The sequence below is a fragment of the Vipera ursinii genome, assembly GCF_947247035.1.
Source record: "Vipera ursinii genome assembly, chromosome: 2".
NCBI classification, from domain to species: domain Eukaryota; kingdom Metazoa; phylum Chordata; class Lepidosauria; order Squamata; family Viperidae; genus Vipera; species Vipera ursinii.
The window spans coordinates 171,121,230-171,136,665 of NC_139513.1; the positions used below are offsets into that span (position 1 = coordinate 171,121,230).

Sequence of the window (15,436 nt, forward strand, 5' to 3'; positions counted from 1 at the left end):
ATGGAAGGGGACTAGCCCAGTGAAATCCAGCTTTTTCTCTACAACATTGTTCCATACCTAACTCAACATGCAGCACAAAAGGTGGTGTTCTCCCCCTTGTTGATGTGGCCATGTAGTTTTCTGCACCACTGTTTTCCTCCTATGCAGCTGGAGACACACATGCTGTCTCCTGAGATCAAATACATACCAGGCCCATACCATGGCACAAGCCTTCATCTTTCTGCTTCTCTTGCTGGACATGATGCTTGTGGCTGCATCTTTCAAAATCTGTGCTTTCAACATACAAAGCTTTGGACAAGCCAAGGCAGCCAACCAGAAAGTGATGAGAGCTCTTGTGCAGGTGAGTTTATGATTGGACTAGTGCAGAGGCCCCCAACCTTTTGGGGACCAGGGACCGGTTACGTGGAGAGAGATTTTTCCATGGACTGGAGGGCGCGTGGTTTTGTGCGCTGTCTGCATCCCGCAGATGGGGCTTTGCTTGTTTGTGCGGCCCGGTTCCTGGCATGCCACGGCCTGGTACTGGTCCACAGACTGGGGGTTGGGGGCCCCTGGACTAGTGGGTGGAAGAGGTGGTAACAAAAGTGCAGTGAGAGAAGCTGGCACTCAACCCAGATCCAAAAGTGATCCAGGGACAGCTGGAATGGGGAAGGGCAAAAATGGACAAGTCCTCCTTCAGGCATGGAAGTTACAGGGCTGCTTTGGGTCAGTCACTCTCTCAGCCCAACCCATCACACAGGGTGGCTGTTGTGGGGGAAAATGGAGGAGTGTGTTTGCCACCTTGATATCCTAATGAAAGGTGAGATATAAATCTAGCAAAGATTGGTTGTGACAGAAGTCAGGCATAGTATACAAACCAAAAGGAGAAATGCAACAGTTCATTCATCAGTTGGGAAATACCACATCTTAAAATAAAAATTGACACCATTTCAGCTAAGCAAAAAGCAATGTTACTATAAGGCAAGTGGCAGTGTTTGAACAGCTACGAAAGGTCTCTGAGTCGCTCTGGGTGTCTCTAGAAGAATTGGAAAGTGCTGCAACTGCTTTTATATTTTGGTGGCTGGAGCTGTTTGCCAGTCTGGGATTGGTGAGGGCCACAGTTGGAGGTATGACTTTTGCATAGTGACCAGGAGCAGGATTTTCTTTTCCTCCTGTGATTTCAGAGGGAATTTGGATTTACATTTACCTATTTTTTTTGTAGATTTTAGAACTTACCCTGCATTTTTAGGATTCATGATACACAAAGGTGGGAAATTGTTGCTATTTTTTCAGCAAACATAGGAGGAAGGGATTGGGGAGGTGCAAACAAGGAGTTGACAGTACTGAATCTGGTTGACCAAAGATCAGAAAGTTGCCTACCCTAATACATACCAGTCATATTTAGTTAACCAAAAGAATTTCTTCTTTTAACAAGATTGGGATGATCTAATTCTTGTCAATGAATGTACAGCATAATGAAAAATTGGAAGAGTGAGTGAGGAGACTGAGAAAATAATGGAAGGGAGAGAAGATATAAACCATCAGGAGACCAAAGACAATTCAGAGTTTATTTTAAAAACAGCTACTCATCCCAGGTAGTGAGAAATTCAGGAAGAAGCATTTGAGCTCATTCAAAGAGACTGTTTTAGCAAACTCAGTTTAAATAAGGGTTGGAAATTCCTCTTATGGTTTCCAAGATTTTGCATGTTTCCCAACATCAGCATTGAAGACATCTTGCAGAGGTCCATGTGATCCTTTCTACCTTCTGATTGCCTAGCTGTGTGAAGCTTGACAACATTTATCACTTATCTTATGGGACACCAGATAGCTTGGTAGTATTGGCCTGTGATGCTTTAATATTCCATGCAGCATCAGATTCTCTTGGCAATAATATAGAGCAGTTTTTCAAACTTAGCAACTATAAAATATGTGGACCTCAAAATTCCCAGGATGCTTTGGTGAACACCTCAAGTCCATGAATGCAGTGGATGGGCATACCAATAACAAGTACATCTCTTTTCTCATTACCAGATCCTGTCTCGTTGTGATATCTCTGCTGTGCAAGAAGTGCGTGACTCCAAGGGACTGGCTATTCAGGTGCTACTGCGGAAGCTCAATAGGTACTAGAAAATACTTCTAGTCATTATGTACCACAGAATAAGGTGATCTGCAGATAGTAAAGCAGTAGGGTGAAAATGCAGGATCACACTTTGAGCAGTGCACCAGAGAAAGAAAAGCACTGGAATAGGTAGCACTGATATTGTACCTATTACCGTATTTTCCGGCGTATAAGACGACCCCCCCAACTTTTGAGAAGATTTTCATGGGTTAAAAAGTCGTCTTATACATCGGAAAATACGGTATTCATATAGGTTGTTTTAATGGTGGCAGAAAGAAATTTTTTAAATTTTCTACAACTGAGCTGCAGTCTTATTCCATTCCCCAAAGCTCTATTTCTGAGCTCTGGAATTTGCCTCTCATCAAGGAGAACACATTCTTATTTAATGAATTGCAGCCTTTGTACATCCAAAGGAGGACACTTAAAGAATGTTCTACTGAGATGTCATTGTTACTGTGGCCGTCCTTAAATACTTTGCATATTTATTTGGGAAGTGAATGTGTCTTGTCATTCTTCTGAATGTGGTGAAATATATTGTGTTGATTCTGAAACAGGTAGAAAGCAACCAGAGCTTTTGGGACAAAGTATCTCCCTGTAAATATTAGTTTAGAATCAGCGAAAAGAGAAATCACCACCATCAGTTTTATCCCTTCTTTTGGAAGAGGCAATAGGCCATTTTCCTTAAACCTGAAATGAACTATAAAGTCTCAATGGGAAGGTGACATCTAATTTTTTTAAGTAACACAGCATCACTGATTTCCTCCTTTCCTGTCCCCCATATGGCAGGTATGATCCTTCTCATCGTTACAGCTGCCTAGAAAGCAAGAGACTTGGACGGAGCAGCTACAAGGAGCAGAATGTCTTTGTGTATCGGTAATATTTGCGGATCTGAAAATAGCATTAAACCAGAATTTCCAGAACCAAAGCCAGCACTGGCTGAATATCTGCTATCAAACGTTATCCTGCGTATCGACATTTAAATCCAAGTCTTTATTCCCTACTGTCTCTGTCCTGCCTATGATTTATCTTCCCAGTAGATTTGTTCATGATTGATTATGTGCCATCAAGTTTATGTGAGTTCTTAATGATCACATAAATGTATATACGTTTTTCTCTTGGATGGTCTGTCTCCAGTCTGGTCCTTCAGTAGAGCCTCGGGCCATACAAGAGCAATTGTCCAAGGTGATTTGGGGAAGGTTGTCTCAAATTTAATTCACCTTCATGTATGATGTAATGGTGAGTTCTCTGATAAAAATTCAGATAACTAACAGTCGTGTAAACAACCAGCTACAATTCCCTACCATTGAAAAATTCTCTTCTCTGGATTACGAGAAAGTTAATTAAAGGAAACTAGAAAAGTCCTAAGGAAGTAGGGAGTGAATTGCTTCTCAATGGGAAATAGTACAATTACTGAAAAATCTTATATTCCTTTCATTTCAATAAACCTAGCTAAAAAAGATTCTGTGAGAATCTTGCTTGGACAGAAAGACTTTGAGTTTGGGGCAAGTGCCAAAAGCCTGATGAACCAAGGAAACATAACCAGAGAAAGAGTCCATACTTAAGTCTTTTGGATAATGAATCCTCATGGACACAACCTTTTTATCCTGATTATTTTTTTTCACTGACAGTCGGGATGCTGTGTCAGTTATGGCTCAGTGTCAAGTTGGAGATGAGGATGCGAGAGCTTTTGCTAGGGGACCCTTTGCTGTGCATTTCCATTCCCCGTACACAGGTAAGCTTTAGCGTTTCTGTAAATAAGTCTAAGAACTTGTTCTGGGCAAAAGTTCCAGGACCTCAGTGGCCATCCAGTGAGACATGGCAAGAAAAAAATATATATCAAGAACTGAAATCCTTCTATTTTGTAACCACAACTTTCCAGCTCTGAAGGAGTACACAACTGTAAGAAATATAACCCAGTAAATATAGTGGAAACTGTGCCTGGGTTTTCTTGGCTAATTGTTCTCTTCGCTGTAGGCTAGAGCATTAACTAATAATGGAAGAGTTAGTGTGGTTATAGGCAGGATATTATGTATAAAGGTAAAGGTAAAGGTTCCTCTGCACATGCGTGCTAGTCGTTTCCGACTCTAGGGGCCGGTGCTCATCTCCGTTTCAAAGCTGAAGAGCCAGCGCTTGTCCGAGGACGTCTCCGTGGTCATGTGGCCGGCATGACTAGGCGCCAAAGGCGCACGGAACGCTGTTACCTTCCCACTGTAGTGGTCCCTATTTTTCTACTTGCATTTTTACGTGCTTTCGAACTGCTAGGTTGGCAGAAGCTGGGATGAGTAACAGGCGCTCACTCTGCTACACGGCACTCGGGATTCGATCCGCCAAACTGCCGACCTTCTGATCGACAAGCTCAGCGTCCTAACCCACTGAGCCACCGCGTCCCTATATATTATGTATACTGTGCTTTAAAAAAATACATTGGAGTAATAATTCAGCATCCTAATTTGATTGAGGTATTCAATAACGTCCAAGTAGTTATTTTTGGACCAGTATTGATAATTTATAGTTATTAAATAGAAAAGCTTAATATAAATCTAAAGAGTACTGTGTAATATTCTTGAAGTATAATATACTAAATGCCCATAATTATTTGCAAATAACGAAAAGGAGAAAAACAACACCAGATACAGTTGTGCCATGACATACGTTTATTTTGGGTCCAATTTGTGTAGCCATGAGGAAGGGCTTCCAGGCTGCTTGGAGGTGTACTGCTTTTTTATGCCTTCACCTGTTGCCTGCTGTAGTCCCTGCAATTTTCTTGGCAACTTTTTCAGAAGTGATTTGCCCTCTCCTGCTTCCTACGGCTGAGGGAAAGTGACTGGCTCAAGGTCACCCAGTTGGCTTTCGCTGGCTGAGGAATTCTGGGAGTTGAAGTCCACAAGTCATAAAAGGGCCACGTTTGAAGACCCCTGTGCTAAGAAGAGTACTCACAGGCTGGTTGTTAGCTCGGTGCCTTAATCACTACACCAAGCTGGTCTCTGGAGGTGTATTGGTAGATGTGGACAAATCCTTATCAGCTCACAGTTGTCTGTATTGCTATCACCTCTCCACAGTTGCTTCAGACTTTGTGCTACTCTTGCACCATAGCTGTCCTCGGGAAGCTGCCCTTGAGCTTGACCTGCTATTTGAAGTATGCATGGAACTAATGCACTGGTGGAAAACGGAGGTACATTCTGGGAGCAGGGGGTGGACATTGCTGAACTAGATGAGCCAATCAGTGTTCCCAACCTGCCTTCCTGCTGCACCTCAACAGAATGTGATGGTGCTGGGAGACCTGAATGCAGGTGGTGCCTATATCCCAATGAGCGCATGGACCAGGATCCGCCTGCGCAATCACCCTGCCTTCCATTGGCTTATCAGTGACCAGGAAGATACCACCGTCAGCCACCGCACTTGCTGTTCTTATGACAGGTACTGTACTAAACTGCAGCGTTCAAGTTCAGCCATCTGCTTTCTCCAACATGTTTCCATCATCCCACAGGCAGCCCTATCATTGTCAGTCTTTGAGGCAGGCAGTCATTAATAACAAGGTAGGGCTGCTCTGCTGAGTAGTCTATTGAATTAAGCTTAGAAATGCAGGCAGAACACTTCTGAATCCCTTCCCCAGTCAGGCCTACCAGTCCTCCAGGAATGGTACACTGTTCCGCTTCCTGACACAAATTGGCCATCTCTATAGTACCCCAATCATCTTGCTGAAACCTGGAAACAGCCCAACAGTCACTGTTTTCCTCTTAGAATCATAGTTCATGGAGAAGAATTACTCTCTGCTGTTGTGCCCGGATCAGCAAAGGCATACAATTTCACAAAGGAACTTGGACTGTGTGAAGAAGAGGTGAGTTGGCTTATTTATTCTCTTTCCTAAACAAAAAGGAATGCTTATATTTGGCAAGCCAGAAAAACCCAGACTTTCTCATTTTTATAGGCCTTAGAAATCAGCGATCACTATCCTGTGGAGGTGAAGCTGAAGCTTGCTCCAAAGACCCAGCAGGAACTCTAAGTTGTCCACTGGCTTATTATGTAAAGTGAAGGGAAATGAGGGAAGTAAGTAATCTCTAACCTACAGTAGGTCCCTACTCAATAAAAGTCAACCGGAGCCCAGGAGTAGGATGTTGTCAACTTGTATGCTGCTTTAGTCATAGAAGTGAGCATCACTATCATTTGCTTCTCATTGTTTCGAATCTCAGCGTAATTTTTTTTTATTGCTCACTTTCAATGTTGATCACCCCCAAATACCGAAATAACTCCTGGGATTCCATTCCATTGCCTTGAATAGAGAGAACTGGCCCATTTTTCCCCAGTTCTAACAATGAACTTTTTTTGGGTGGGTCCCAGGCAGTTCTGCCATTCTCACCATCCCATCTCTTCCCCCACCCCTACCAAAGTCTGAAAGTCACAAATGGGAACACCTGATTTCAGTGTTGGGAAAAACAAATCCTCTTAGAAGAGCAGTTTGGGACTACAGATAGCCCTGGGCACAACGGAGCTCAAAATTTCCATTGCTAAGCAAGCACTTGTTAAATGAGTGGCGCCCCCTTTTTTGACCTTTCTTGCCACAGCTGTTAAGTGGATTGCTCCAGTTGTTCAGTGAATCTGGCTTCCCCATTGACTGCTTGTCAGAAGGTTGCAAAAGGGGATCACGTGACCCCCACGACACTGCAACCGTCATAAACGCATGCCAGTTGCCAAGCGGCTGACGTTTGATCAGGTGACCACGGGGATGCTGCAATGGTCGTGTGAAAAAAATGGTCACAAGTCATTTTTTTCCAGTGCCGTTGCTAAGTTCGGTCACTAAGCAAATGGCTATAAGTCAAGGACTATCTGTATAGTGGAGCCAGTTCTCCGAAGACAGTCCTGCTTTGCTGGATTGTTGTTGTTAGCTGCAAAGTCGTGTCTGACCCATCGTGACCCCCTGGACAACGTTCCTCCAGGCCTTCCTGTCCTCTACCATCTTCTGGAGTCCATTTAAGCTCACGCCTACTGCTTCAGTGACTCCATCCAGCCACCTCGTTCTCTGTCGTCCCCTTCTTCTCTTGCCCTCAACCTTTCCCAGCATTAGGCTCTTCTCCAGTGAGTCCTTCCTTCTCATTAGGTGTTGTTCAAGCAAAAGAAAAGTGTCCATGGAGATTCTCAAATCATCCAAGTGACTCGTTATCCCAAAGGTGCTTTCTTGAAAGTCCAGTTGACTTTTGAAAATAAAGCACCTTTGGGACAACTGAGAGCAGACCCAGTTGCCTAAATAGTGTTTCCCAGCTCTTCTATATGCAGTAATTTGCAGGAAGAACAGGTTTGCCACAAGTACCAAAGCACTGGCAGCAGAATAGGCTTTTGCGGTCCTCAAGAAGTGTGCTGGAAGTTTACCTATATTTGAGGCTGAATAAAAAGGTTTGATTGGTATAGTATTTGATAAACATTCAGCTGTCTGAAACTGAGTTAAAATGCTATTGCCAATCTTAAGATAATAGGCTTAATGTGCAGTTAAGATGTTATTTAACAAGAAGTTTTTTTTAAAAAACTCCACAAAATTCAATGTATTGCTTTACACTAAACACTGAGCAGTTTTTTTAGCCTATGTTAGGCTAAAAATGAAATTATTTTGTGACTCAGGACTCAGACATTGTATGAACTAGGATTAAATTAAACGTTGCTTGAGAGTTGCTATGATGTGTGAATATAGGTGTCTCATTAGTTTAGATTTAGGATGCTGTACAAACCAAACCATCACATCAGTTTTTAATTCATATCCTGTGTGAAGTCAGCCATGCTGGCTCTTAGAATAGGGTTCATGGTATACCACGTTGTGTGAACACACTTTACCCAATAAACTGTGGTTAAAAAGAACTATGGCTTAAGTCTAATTTGTGGCCTAGTTAACATACTGATTTAAAGGGGAGCATTTTAAGTAGCTTTTTCTGTCCCAAGTAACAGGAGAGACAGATCAAATACTTTCTAATAGCAGAGGTGTCATGTTCTTACACGACTTCTTGCCCTTCACATTAGGATATGAACAGGAAGTAACTTAAAATTTGGAGCTCCTTATGAACCATTTTTTATCATTTACGTTTTTTCCAGTTTGTCAACCTTGTTTTTAGATTGTCTCTATTTCACTTAACCAGCGTTGGTCCCAGAATGCCTCGCTATCCAGAGTACAGAACAATTCCCCGATAGTCTAGTGCAGTGTTTCTCAACCTTAGTAACTTTTCAGTTGACAGCTGGCTGGGAAATTCTGGGACTTTGAAGTCCACACATCTTAAAATTGCTGAGGTTGAGAAACACGGGCCTATTGACTAAAGGCACCACAACAGAAACTAGGAAAGTTTGACTTCTAGTCTGGGTGACTTTGGGCCAGTTATTTTCTCAACCTCTCATGTTGTTATGGGGGAAAATAGGAAAATATTGGTTATATCCACCACTTTTGAGTTATTTATGAAAATAAAGGTGGGATAAAGTCTATTATCCCAAGATAATAGGCAGCAGACCTGCTTGGCTCCAGCAACGTAATTCTCCCTCAACTGTGACAGAAAAAGAACAAACGCAACTCTGATTTTGGCAAGTGCTTATTCTGAGCTCAGTCTTAGCAGCACCTGGCTGACCTCAGTTGAAGCTAAGCAGGGATGACAAAAGTATGACTTGGAAATTCCAAAACTGCTGGCAGGATTACATTGTCCATCCAACAGTTGAGTTCTGTAATATTTCAATCTAAAGGCAGTTATCTAAATCTTGGGATGATCGAAATATGCAATTGATTCTTAATTAGCTCTCACTATAGAACTTGAATGTATTTTGGCTTGTCGCCATCTGCAGTGATCCCGGAGCCCTAGAAAATAAAGTAACAAATCTTATGACTGTTTACATTTCTTCCTTGTCTATTTGCCAGGAACTGATGGGACCAGATGCCGTGGTCTTATTTTTTTTTAATGCTGAGGTTCAAGCAAACCTTTGCACTCTCCTCTTTCATCAAAAAAGAGGAGAGTGCAAAAGTTGGCTTGAAATTCAACATTAAAAAAACCTAAGACCATAAAGCCTCTTCATAGATCGCTGACTTGTTGTATTGAAGGGGTTTGTGCAGCTCAATCAAGCTATGAGCTACGCCATGCAGGGCCACCCAAGACGGACAGGTCGTAATGGAGTGTTGTGATCAAACGTGGTCGGCTGGAGAAGAAAATGGCAATTTACTCCAGTATTTTTGTCAAGAAAACCCCATGGACAATATCGAATTTACCCCTAACAACTCTCACTTAAAATTTCCTGTTCTGAAGGAAGTTTTTTAAACTGAACAAACTATAAATACTCAATGATCAGCAAACTCCCAACAGTCTATATATAAAGTAGCTAATCACATCGGTCTGTTGCAAAGATTAGATTGGTAACTTTACACATAGGCATTTCAGGCTATTTTCAAGCATTCCCACTGAAAATAAATTGTTCTTAAAACCACAGAACCCAATCCTGAATTTTTGCCATGCCAAAATTGGGCTTCTGTCCCTTCCTTACGTATGCAGGTAACAGATCAGGAAGAGAAATTTGCTAATGTGAGAATCACAACTTTTCAAAGATACCCCCCCTTCTTACCCTAGCAGTAATGATCACACAGTAGGTACATAGAGCTGTTTATTTTGATGCCTTTTCTGTCAAGAAATTAACACAATTGTCCTCGAGTGAGGTCAGACTCTCATGCTGCATGTAAGGCACGCCATTTATCTAGAGGACCCCTGTTGGGTATGTATTTAACTCCACAGCCATCAGGGATGAGGCGCTTCTCAGACACCATTTCTTCAAACTTATCAGCATTGAATTTGGTGAAGCCCCATTTCTTAGAAATATGGATCTGGAAAACAGGAGGAGAAAAAAAGAGAAGTTTGGCCAAGAATCCAATCTGTGTTGGAAAGTCTGAATGAAGCAGCCTATACAATTGTCTTCAAGGAGCTAAGAGTCACAAATGCCTACATGCTCATTCCATCTAGAGCAAGGGTGTCAACTGCTGGCCCGCAGGCTGGATGCGTCATCCGGAAGCTGCGCCCAGCCCATTGCTGGCAATGGCAAACCCGTCCCAATACGTTGCACGACATCACGTGACATCACAAGTTTGACATGTCAGATCTAGAGGCAGTTACAATAACATGCAAATAAGGCAGGGAAGGAATGGAGAATATGTCTCTTGGATTACTTCCCAACCCCTTTATCAGCAGCGGACATAGGAGGCTATTATATTTTCTTCTCTGTGCTGAATTTTATTTGTGTTTCCCACATACTTCATCTGCATGCGACAGTGCGTTTGTGTACTGAGACAGTCTCCTCTAGATCATGTGATCAGAAAAGGGAAAAAAGAGGATTACAATGGAGCAATTGGCAGCAATCTAAGCCTCTGCTGGCTGGGGAATTCTGGGAGTTGAGAGTCCACACATCTTAAATGTGCTGAGGTTGAGAAACATTACCATTCTCCCACATAGATGCACTGGGGATGATACTTTTCTTTGCACTCCCCAGCCAGATTTAGCCCATGTTTTCACACACACACCATTTCTGCCCTCCCTTCTTTATTCCTATTCTATTCACTATTTAGAGGTATCCTGTCAACAAATAAGAATCCCAAGCCCAGTGGGTGATTTACTTCTAGGACTCAGTGGATTTGGGAATAAAAAGGAATTCTTATGGAACTGACAAGTCCATCTGGATTATGGTAGGACATTAAATGTAATAAATCAGAAATAAGAATAGAAACGCAATGACATGGTCTCATAAGCAAACTGAGATACTTAACATATATTTAACGTATTTATGAAGCCTACCTTCTGACGTCCAGGAAATTTGAATTTGGCTCTGCGCAGCGCTTCAATTACATGCTCCTTGTTTTGCACCTTAGTGCGGATGGACATGATGACTTGGCCAATGTGCACACGGGCCACAGTGCCCTGAGGCTTGCCAAAAGCACCACGCATTCCAGTCTGGAGCCTAATGAGAAGACAAAACATAATTTGCAATCTGCATAGTGCACTGATAGTGATGCCATCAACCACCAATCAAACTCTTAGCGTAATTTCTCAAGACTGAAGTCAACCACTCACATTCTGCTTCTTACTATACTTGACTAATACAGGTGAAACTCGAAAAATTAGAACATCATGCAAAAGTTCATTTCAGTAACGCAACTTAAAAGGGGAAACTAATATACAAGATAGACTCATTACATGCAAAGCAAGATAGTTCAAGCCGTGATTTGTCATAATTGTGATGATTATGGTGTACAGCTCATGAAAACCCCATGAGCTATACGCCATAAGACATTTAAGCATGCATATGTACTCAGTACTTGGTTTGGGCCCCTTTTGCAGCATTTACTGCCTCAATGCGGTGTGGCATGGAAGCTATCAGCCTGTGGCACTGCTGAGGTGTTATGGAAGACCAGGATGCTTCAATAGCGGCCTTCAGCTCTTCTGCATTGTTTGGTCTCATGTCTCTCATCTTTCTCTTGGCAATGCCCCATAGATTCTCTATGGGGTTCAGGTCAGGCGAGTTTGCTGGCCAATCAAGCACAGTAATCCCACGGTCATTGAACCAGGTTTTGGTGCTTTTGGCAGTGTGGGCAGGTGCCAAGTCCTGCTGGAAAATGAAGTCAGCATCCCCATAAAGCTCGTCTGCAGAAGGAAGCATAAAGTGCTCCAAAATCTCCTAGTAGACGGCTGCATTGACCCTGGACTTAATGAAGCACAGTGGACCAACACCAGCAGATGACATGACTCCCCAAATCAACACAGACTGTGGAAACTTCACACTGGACTTCAAGCATCTTGCAGTGTGTGCCTCTCTATTCTTCCTCCAGACTCTGGGTCCTTGGTTTCCAAATGAGATGCAAAAGTTGCTCTCATCAGAAAAGAGGACTTTGGACCACTGAGCAACAGACCAGGTCTGTTTTTCTTTAGCCCAGGTAAGACGCTTCTGACATTGTTTGTTGTTCAGGACCAGCTTGACAAGAGGAATACGACATTTGAAGCCCATGTCCAGGATCCGTCTGTGTGTGGTGGCTCTTGATGCACTGACTCCAGCCTCAGTCCACTCCTTGTGAAAGTCCACAACACTTTTGAATGGCCTTTTCCTGACAATCCTCTCCAGGCTGCGGTCATCCCTGCTGCTTGTGCACCTTTTTCTTCCACACTTTTCCCTTCCACATAACTTTCTATTAATGTGCTTTGATACAGCACTTTGGGAACATCCAACTTCTTTTGCAATCACCTTTTGAGGCTTTCCCTCCTTATGGAGGGTGTCAATGATGGTTTTCTGCACAACTGTCAGGTCAGCAGTCTTCCCCTTGATTGTGATTCCTACTGAACCAGACTGAGAGACCATTTAAAGGCTCAGGAACCCTTTGCAGGTGTTATGGCTTAATTAGCTGATTAGAGTGGGACACTTTGAGCCTAGAATATTGCACCTTTTCACAATATTCTAATTTTCTGAAATTGTGGATTTGGGGTTTTCATGAGCTGTAAGCCATAATCATCACAATTATGACAAATCAAGGCTCGAACTATTCTGCTTTGCATGTAATGAGTCTATCTCATATATTAGTTTCCCCTTTTAAGTTGCATTACTGAAATAAATGAACTTTTGCACGATATTCTAATTTTTCGAGTTTCACCTGTATATGTTCCCAAGGTCCCTTAAGGTGCTCTGTACAACAAACAGGGCACGTACACAACCAAGGGAATTGCTGTGTGCAGACAGTGCACACCAGCCACTGATAGTTAACAGTGGTGGTCGGCTTAATTGACTGCAAGTTCATTCTCATGCTCTCCCACAAGCCAGACACCAAAACTGGCTCTGTAATACATTTTTTACCTGTCAGCTCCAGCACATGATAACATTTTGTTGATGCGGATGACATGGAAGGGGTGCAGGCGCACACGGATGTGAAAACCATCCTTGCCACAACTCTTTACCATGTATTTGTTGGCGCAGATACGAGCAGCTTCTAGAGCTAAAGAAAAATGCAAGGTATAAATACGGCAGATTACAAATATCAGTAGCATTCAAACAGATAGGCTGTACTATCTGCTACTGCTCCTTACCTTCTGATGACAATTGCTCATATTCATCTGACACCATGTGCCCACAGAGTGGGAACTCATCAACCTTCGCCTTCTTCCTGCCCAGATCAAATATCCTGATCTTGGGATCTGGGGGGGGGGGGGGGGGAAGGATAAACATTCTCATATGAAGTCATACTGAAACATTTCTGATAAGCTTATCAATTGTGAAATTACTCATTAAATTAGGAACCAGGCTACTGGGTCCTTTTAGCCAATACCAAAACAGAATCAATACTACATGGCTCTCCAAAACTACATATATACATATTATTAAATAGATTTTTAAATGTAGTTAAACCCAAGAAATTTTAATATCCCACTTACCAGGAACACCCCTGCAGAAGCGGGACTTAGGATAAGGCTTATTCTTGCAGTATCGATAACTAGAGGAAAAATAAAACAGTGAGTGGGAAACTGCAGACCCTTGATTTAAATAAATTGACATTACCCTCTTCTGGTGGTGTACGTTTAGAGAGCTTTTCCTTAGTATGGTGGTCTTAACAATTTCAAATTAAGCAATCTGTTACTTTTAGTGAAGAATATGAAATTGAGTAAGTGGGAAATCAAGAAACTGGCTTTAGAGTTAAACTACCTCATTCATATTATCCTTCTAGTACAAGCCCATTTATTAGTCTGAAGAAAAATGACAGAGATATAGCAGAGAATTGCTTCCTGCCGTACATTGTTACATTTTTTTATATTGGTTACAATGGAATAGAATAATCCAACCCTCTTGGCACTTTGTTCACTTGCCATTGGGAATTTTATGCTTTAGTTCCAGGTGAGTTCTTACTATTTGTACGTAACCGATGATGGTTTAAATTAAAAGCTGCCTGCATCATGAAGTAAAAGACTAGAAATGTAAAATAATGGACAATCCTGAACTTTGCCAACAATCACCATCTATAGACACTTTGTCTCAATGAATAAAGAGGGAAACTGTTCATTAATTAATGCTTCTGTGATTGGCAAAAGTTCTGACAAGTGGCTGAAACCTCTCTCAAAAAGTATTACTGTTGTTCATTTGGCTTATATTTGCCAGCGTTTATATTATAAAATAAAACTGGTTCATTTGTATTTACTGGATCATACAAGAATAGCAAAATTAAACCAGTCAGATGTCATTTTTTATTAAACAAAACCTTTTTTTAAAAAAAAACCAGGTAAGAATGACATTTGTTTCTTAGCTGTGAGAGTATGTTCGATATCAAAATCAAACAATTTTGATTTTATCCTCCCGAAAGGTTCTCGGGGGGGGGGGGGCTCCAGGAGTCCCCCGACCACACTTTTAAGAAAGAAACACCATCTTAAGAGTAAGCCTGGTTTTCCCTCCCCTCTCCCTCCGGAAGAAGCCCATCGCCTTCCCAACGAAAAGCAGCCACGCTCCCTTTTGCTTCATCCTCGCGACGAAGCGTTTCACTAACTCACCAACGTGCTGGTCGGCGGCCCATAATTGCAGGCCTGAAAGAGAAAAAGGTACAGTATTTCAGTCCTGACGTTCAAATTGAGACCCGGTCTGGGGCCTAGTTCGTTTCCCCTTCCCTGAACCACGTTAGCGCCATCACACGCGTACGTACCTCGCCGAGCGGAAAGAAAGTGGAGCGGCGCCTGCGCACTACTTATAAATGTCACCGCTCTAGGATGTCTGTGACCATAGACGTGTCCTCACGGGATCCTGTGCTGGGAGGGGATTCCATAGAGGGTACACCATAGAGAAATGGGATAGACCAGCCCCGAATAATTCCCAAGTGGTGTTACAGTCTTTGTGTTATACGGTTGGTTAGTGGGAGTAGGAGGAATTATGAAGGTGACAACGTGATGGGCGTTACCTTTGATACAGTCGGAAGATTCATGGATTTTGAACATTGATAATATGACCCAGGAGAGTCATATTAGATATAAGGCAACGAGTTCGTTTAAAATATCAGAATAATTCAATAAGATTGCCTATCTGCCTGGATCACTGAATTTTTGGATTTGAGTTCAGGACACCGCTCGACAGGCATTTTATTTCTCCCACAACGTTCGAGTGAATGGCAGTTCCTAGTCTCGTTTTAAGTTACGTTTCAGTTCCGCAGACTACAGTAGGAAGATATAAATTAAGTTAAATCCTGCAATATGAGATTTCAAGATTGTGCGATTGGCTTTTAAAAATAATTTCGGTGCAAACAATTTCTTGGAATTTTGCAGAAACCATTCAAGCTGTTGAGGCTTTTATACAGTCGGGAGTAACACATCTCTCCCCTTAACTACA

General features: G+C 42.3%; 2 protein-coding genes across 2 annotated transcripts; one reads left to right on the forward strand and one right to left on the reverse strand.

Moving 5' to 3' along the window:
• Window positions 1-149: 149 nt before the first annotated feature.
• LOC310634920 (deoxyribonuclease gamma-like) lies at window positions 150-7,984 on the forward strand. Its single transcript, XM_083353457.1, has 10 exons — window positions 150-340; window positions 2,008-2,096; window positions 2,882-2,968; window positions 3,724-3,827; window positions 3,975-3,994; window positions 4,977-5,267; window positions 5,355-5,512; window positions 5,837-5,933; window positions 6,024-6,142; window positions 7,377-7,984. Exons 1-9 carry the CDS (start codon window positions 200-202, stop codon window positions 6,096-6,098), a joined length of 1,062 nt encoding a protein of 353 aa, XP_083209583.1. The 5' UTR covers window positions 150-199; the 3' UTR covers window positions 6,099-6,142; window positions 7,377-7,984.
• A 1,712-nt stretch (window positions 7,985-9,696) lies between these two features.
• RPL10 (ribosomal protein L10) lies at window positions 9,697-14,769 on the reverse strand. The gene is made up of 6 exons (XM_083356894.1): window positions 14,611-14,769; window positions 13,507-13,565; window positions 13,162-13,269; window positions 12,932-13,070; window positions 10,888-11,050; window positions 9,697-9,926 (listed from the first exon to the last, which is right to left on the reverse strand). Exons 1-6 carry the CDS (start codon window positions 14,631-14,633, stop codon window positions 9,771-9,773), a joined length of 648 nt encoding a protein of 215 aa, XP_083213020.1. The 5' UTR covers window positions 14,634-14,769; the 3' UTR covers window positions 9,697-9,770.
• Between the last annotated feature and the right edge of the window lie 667 nt (window positions 14,770-15,436).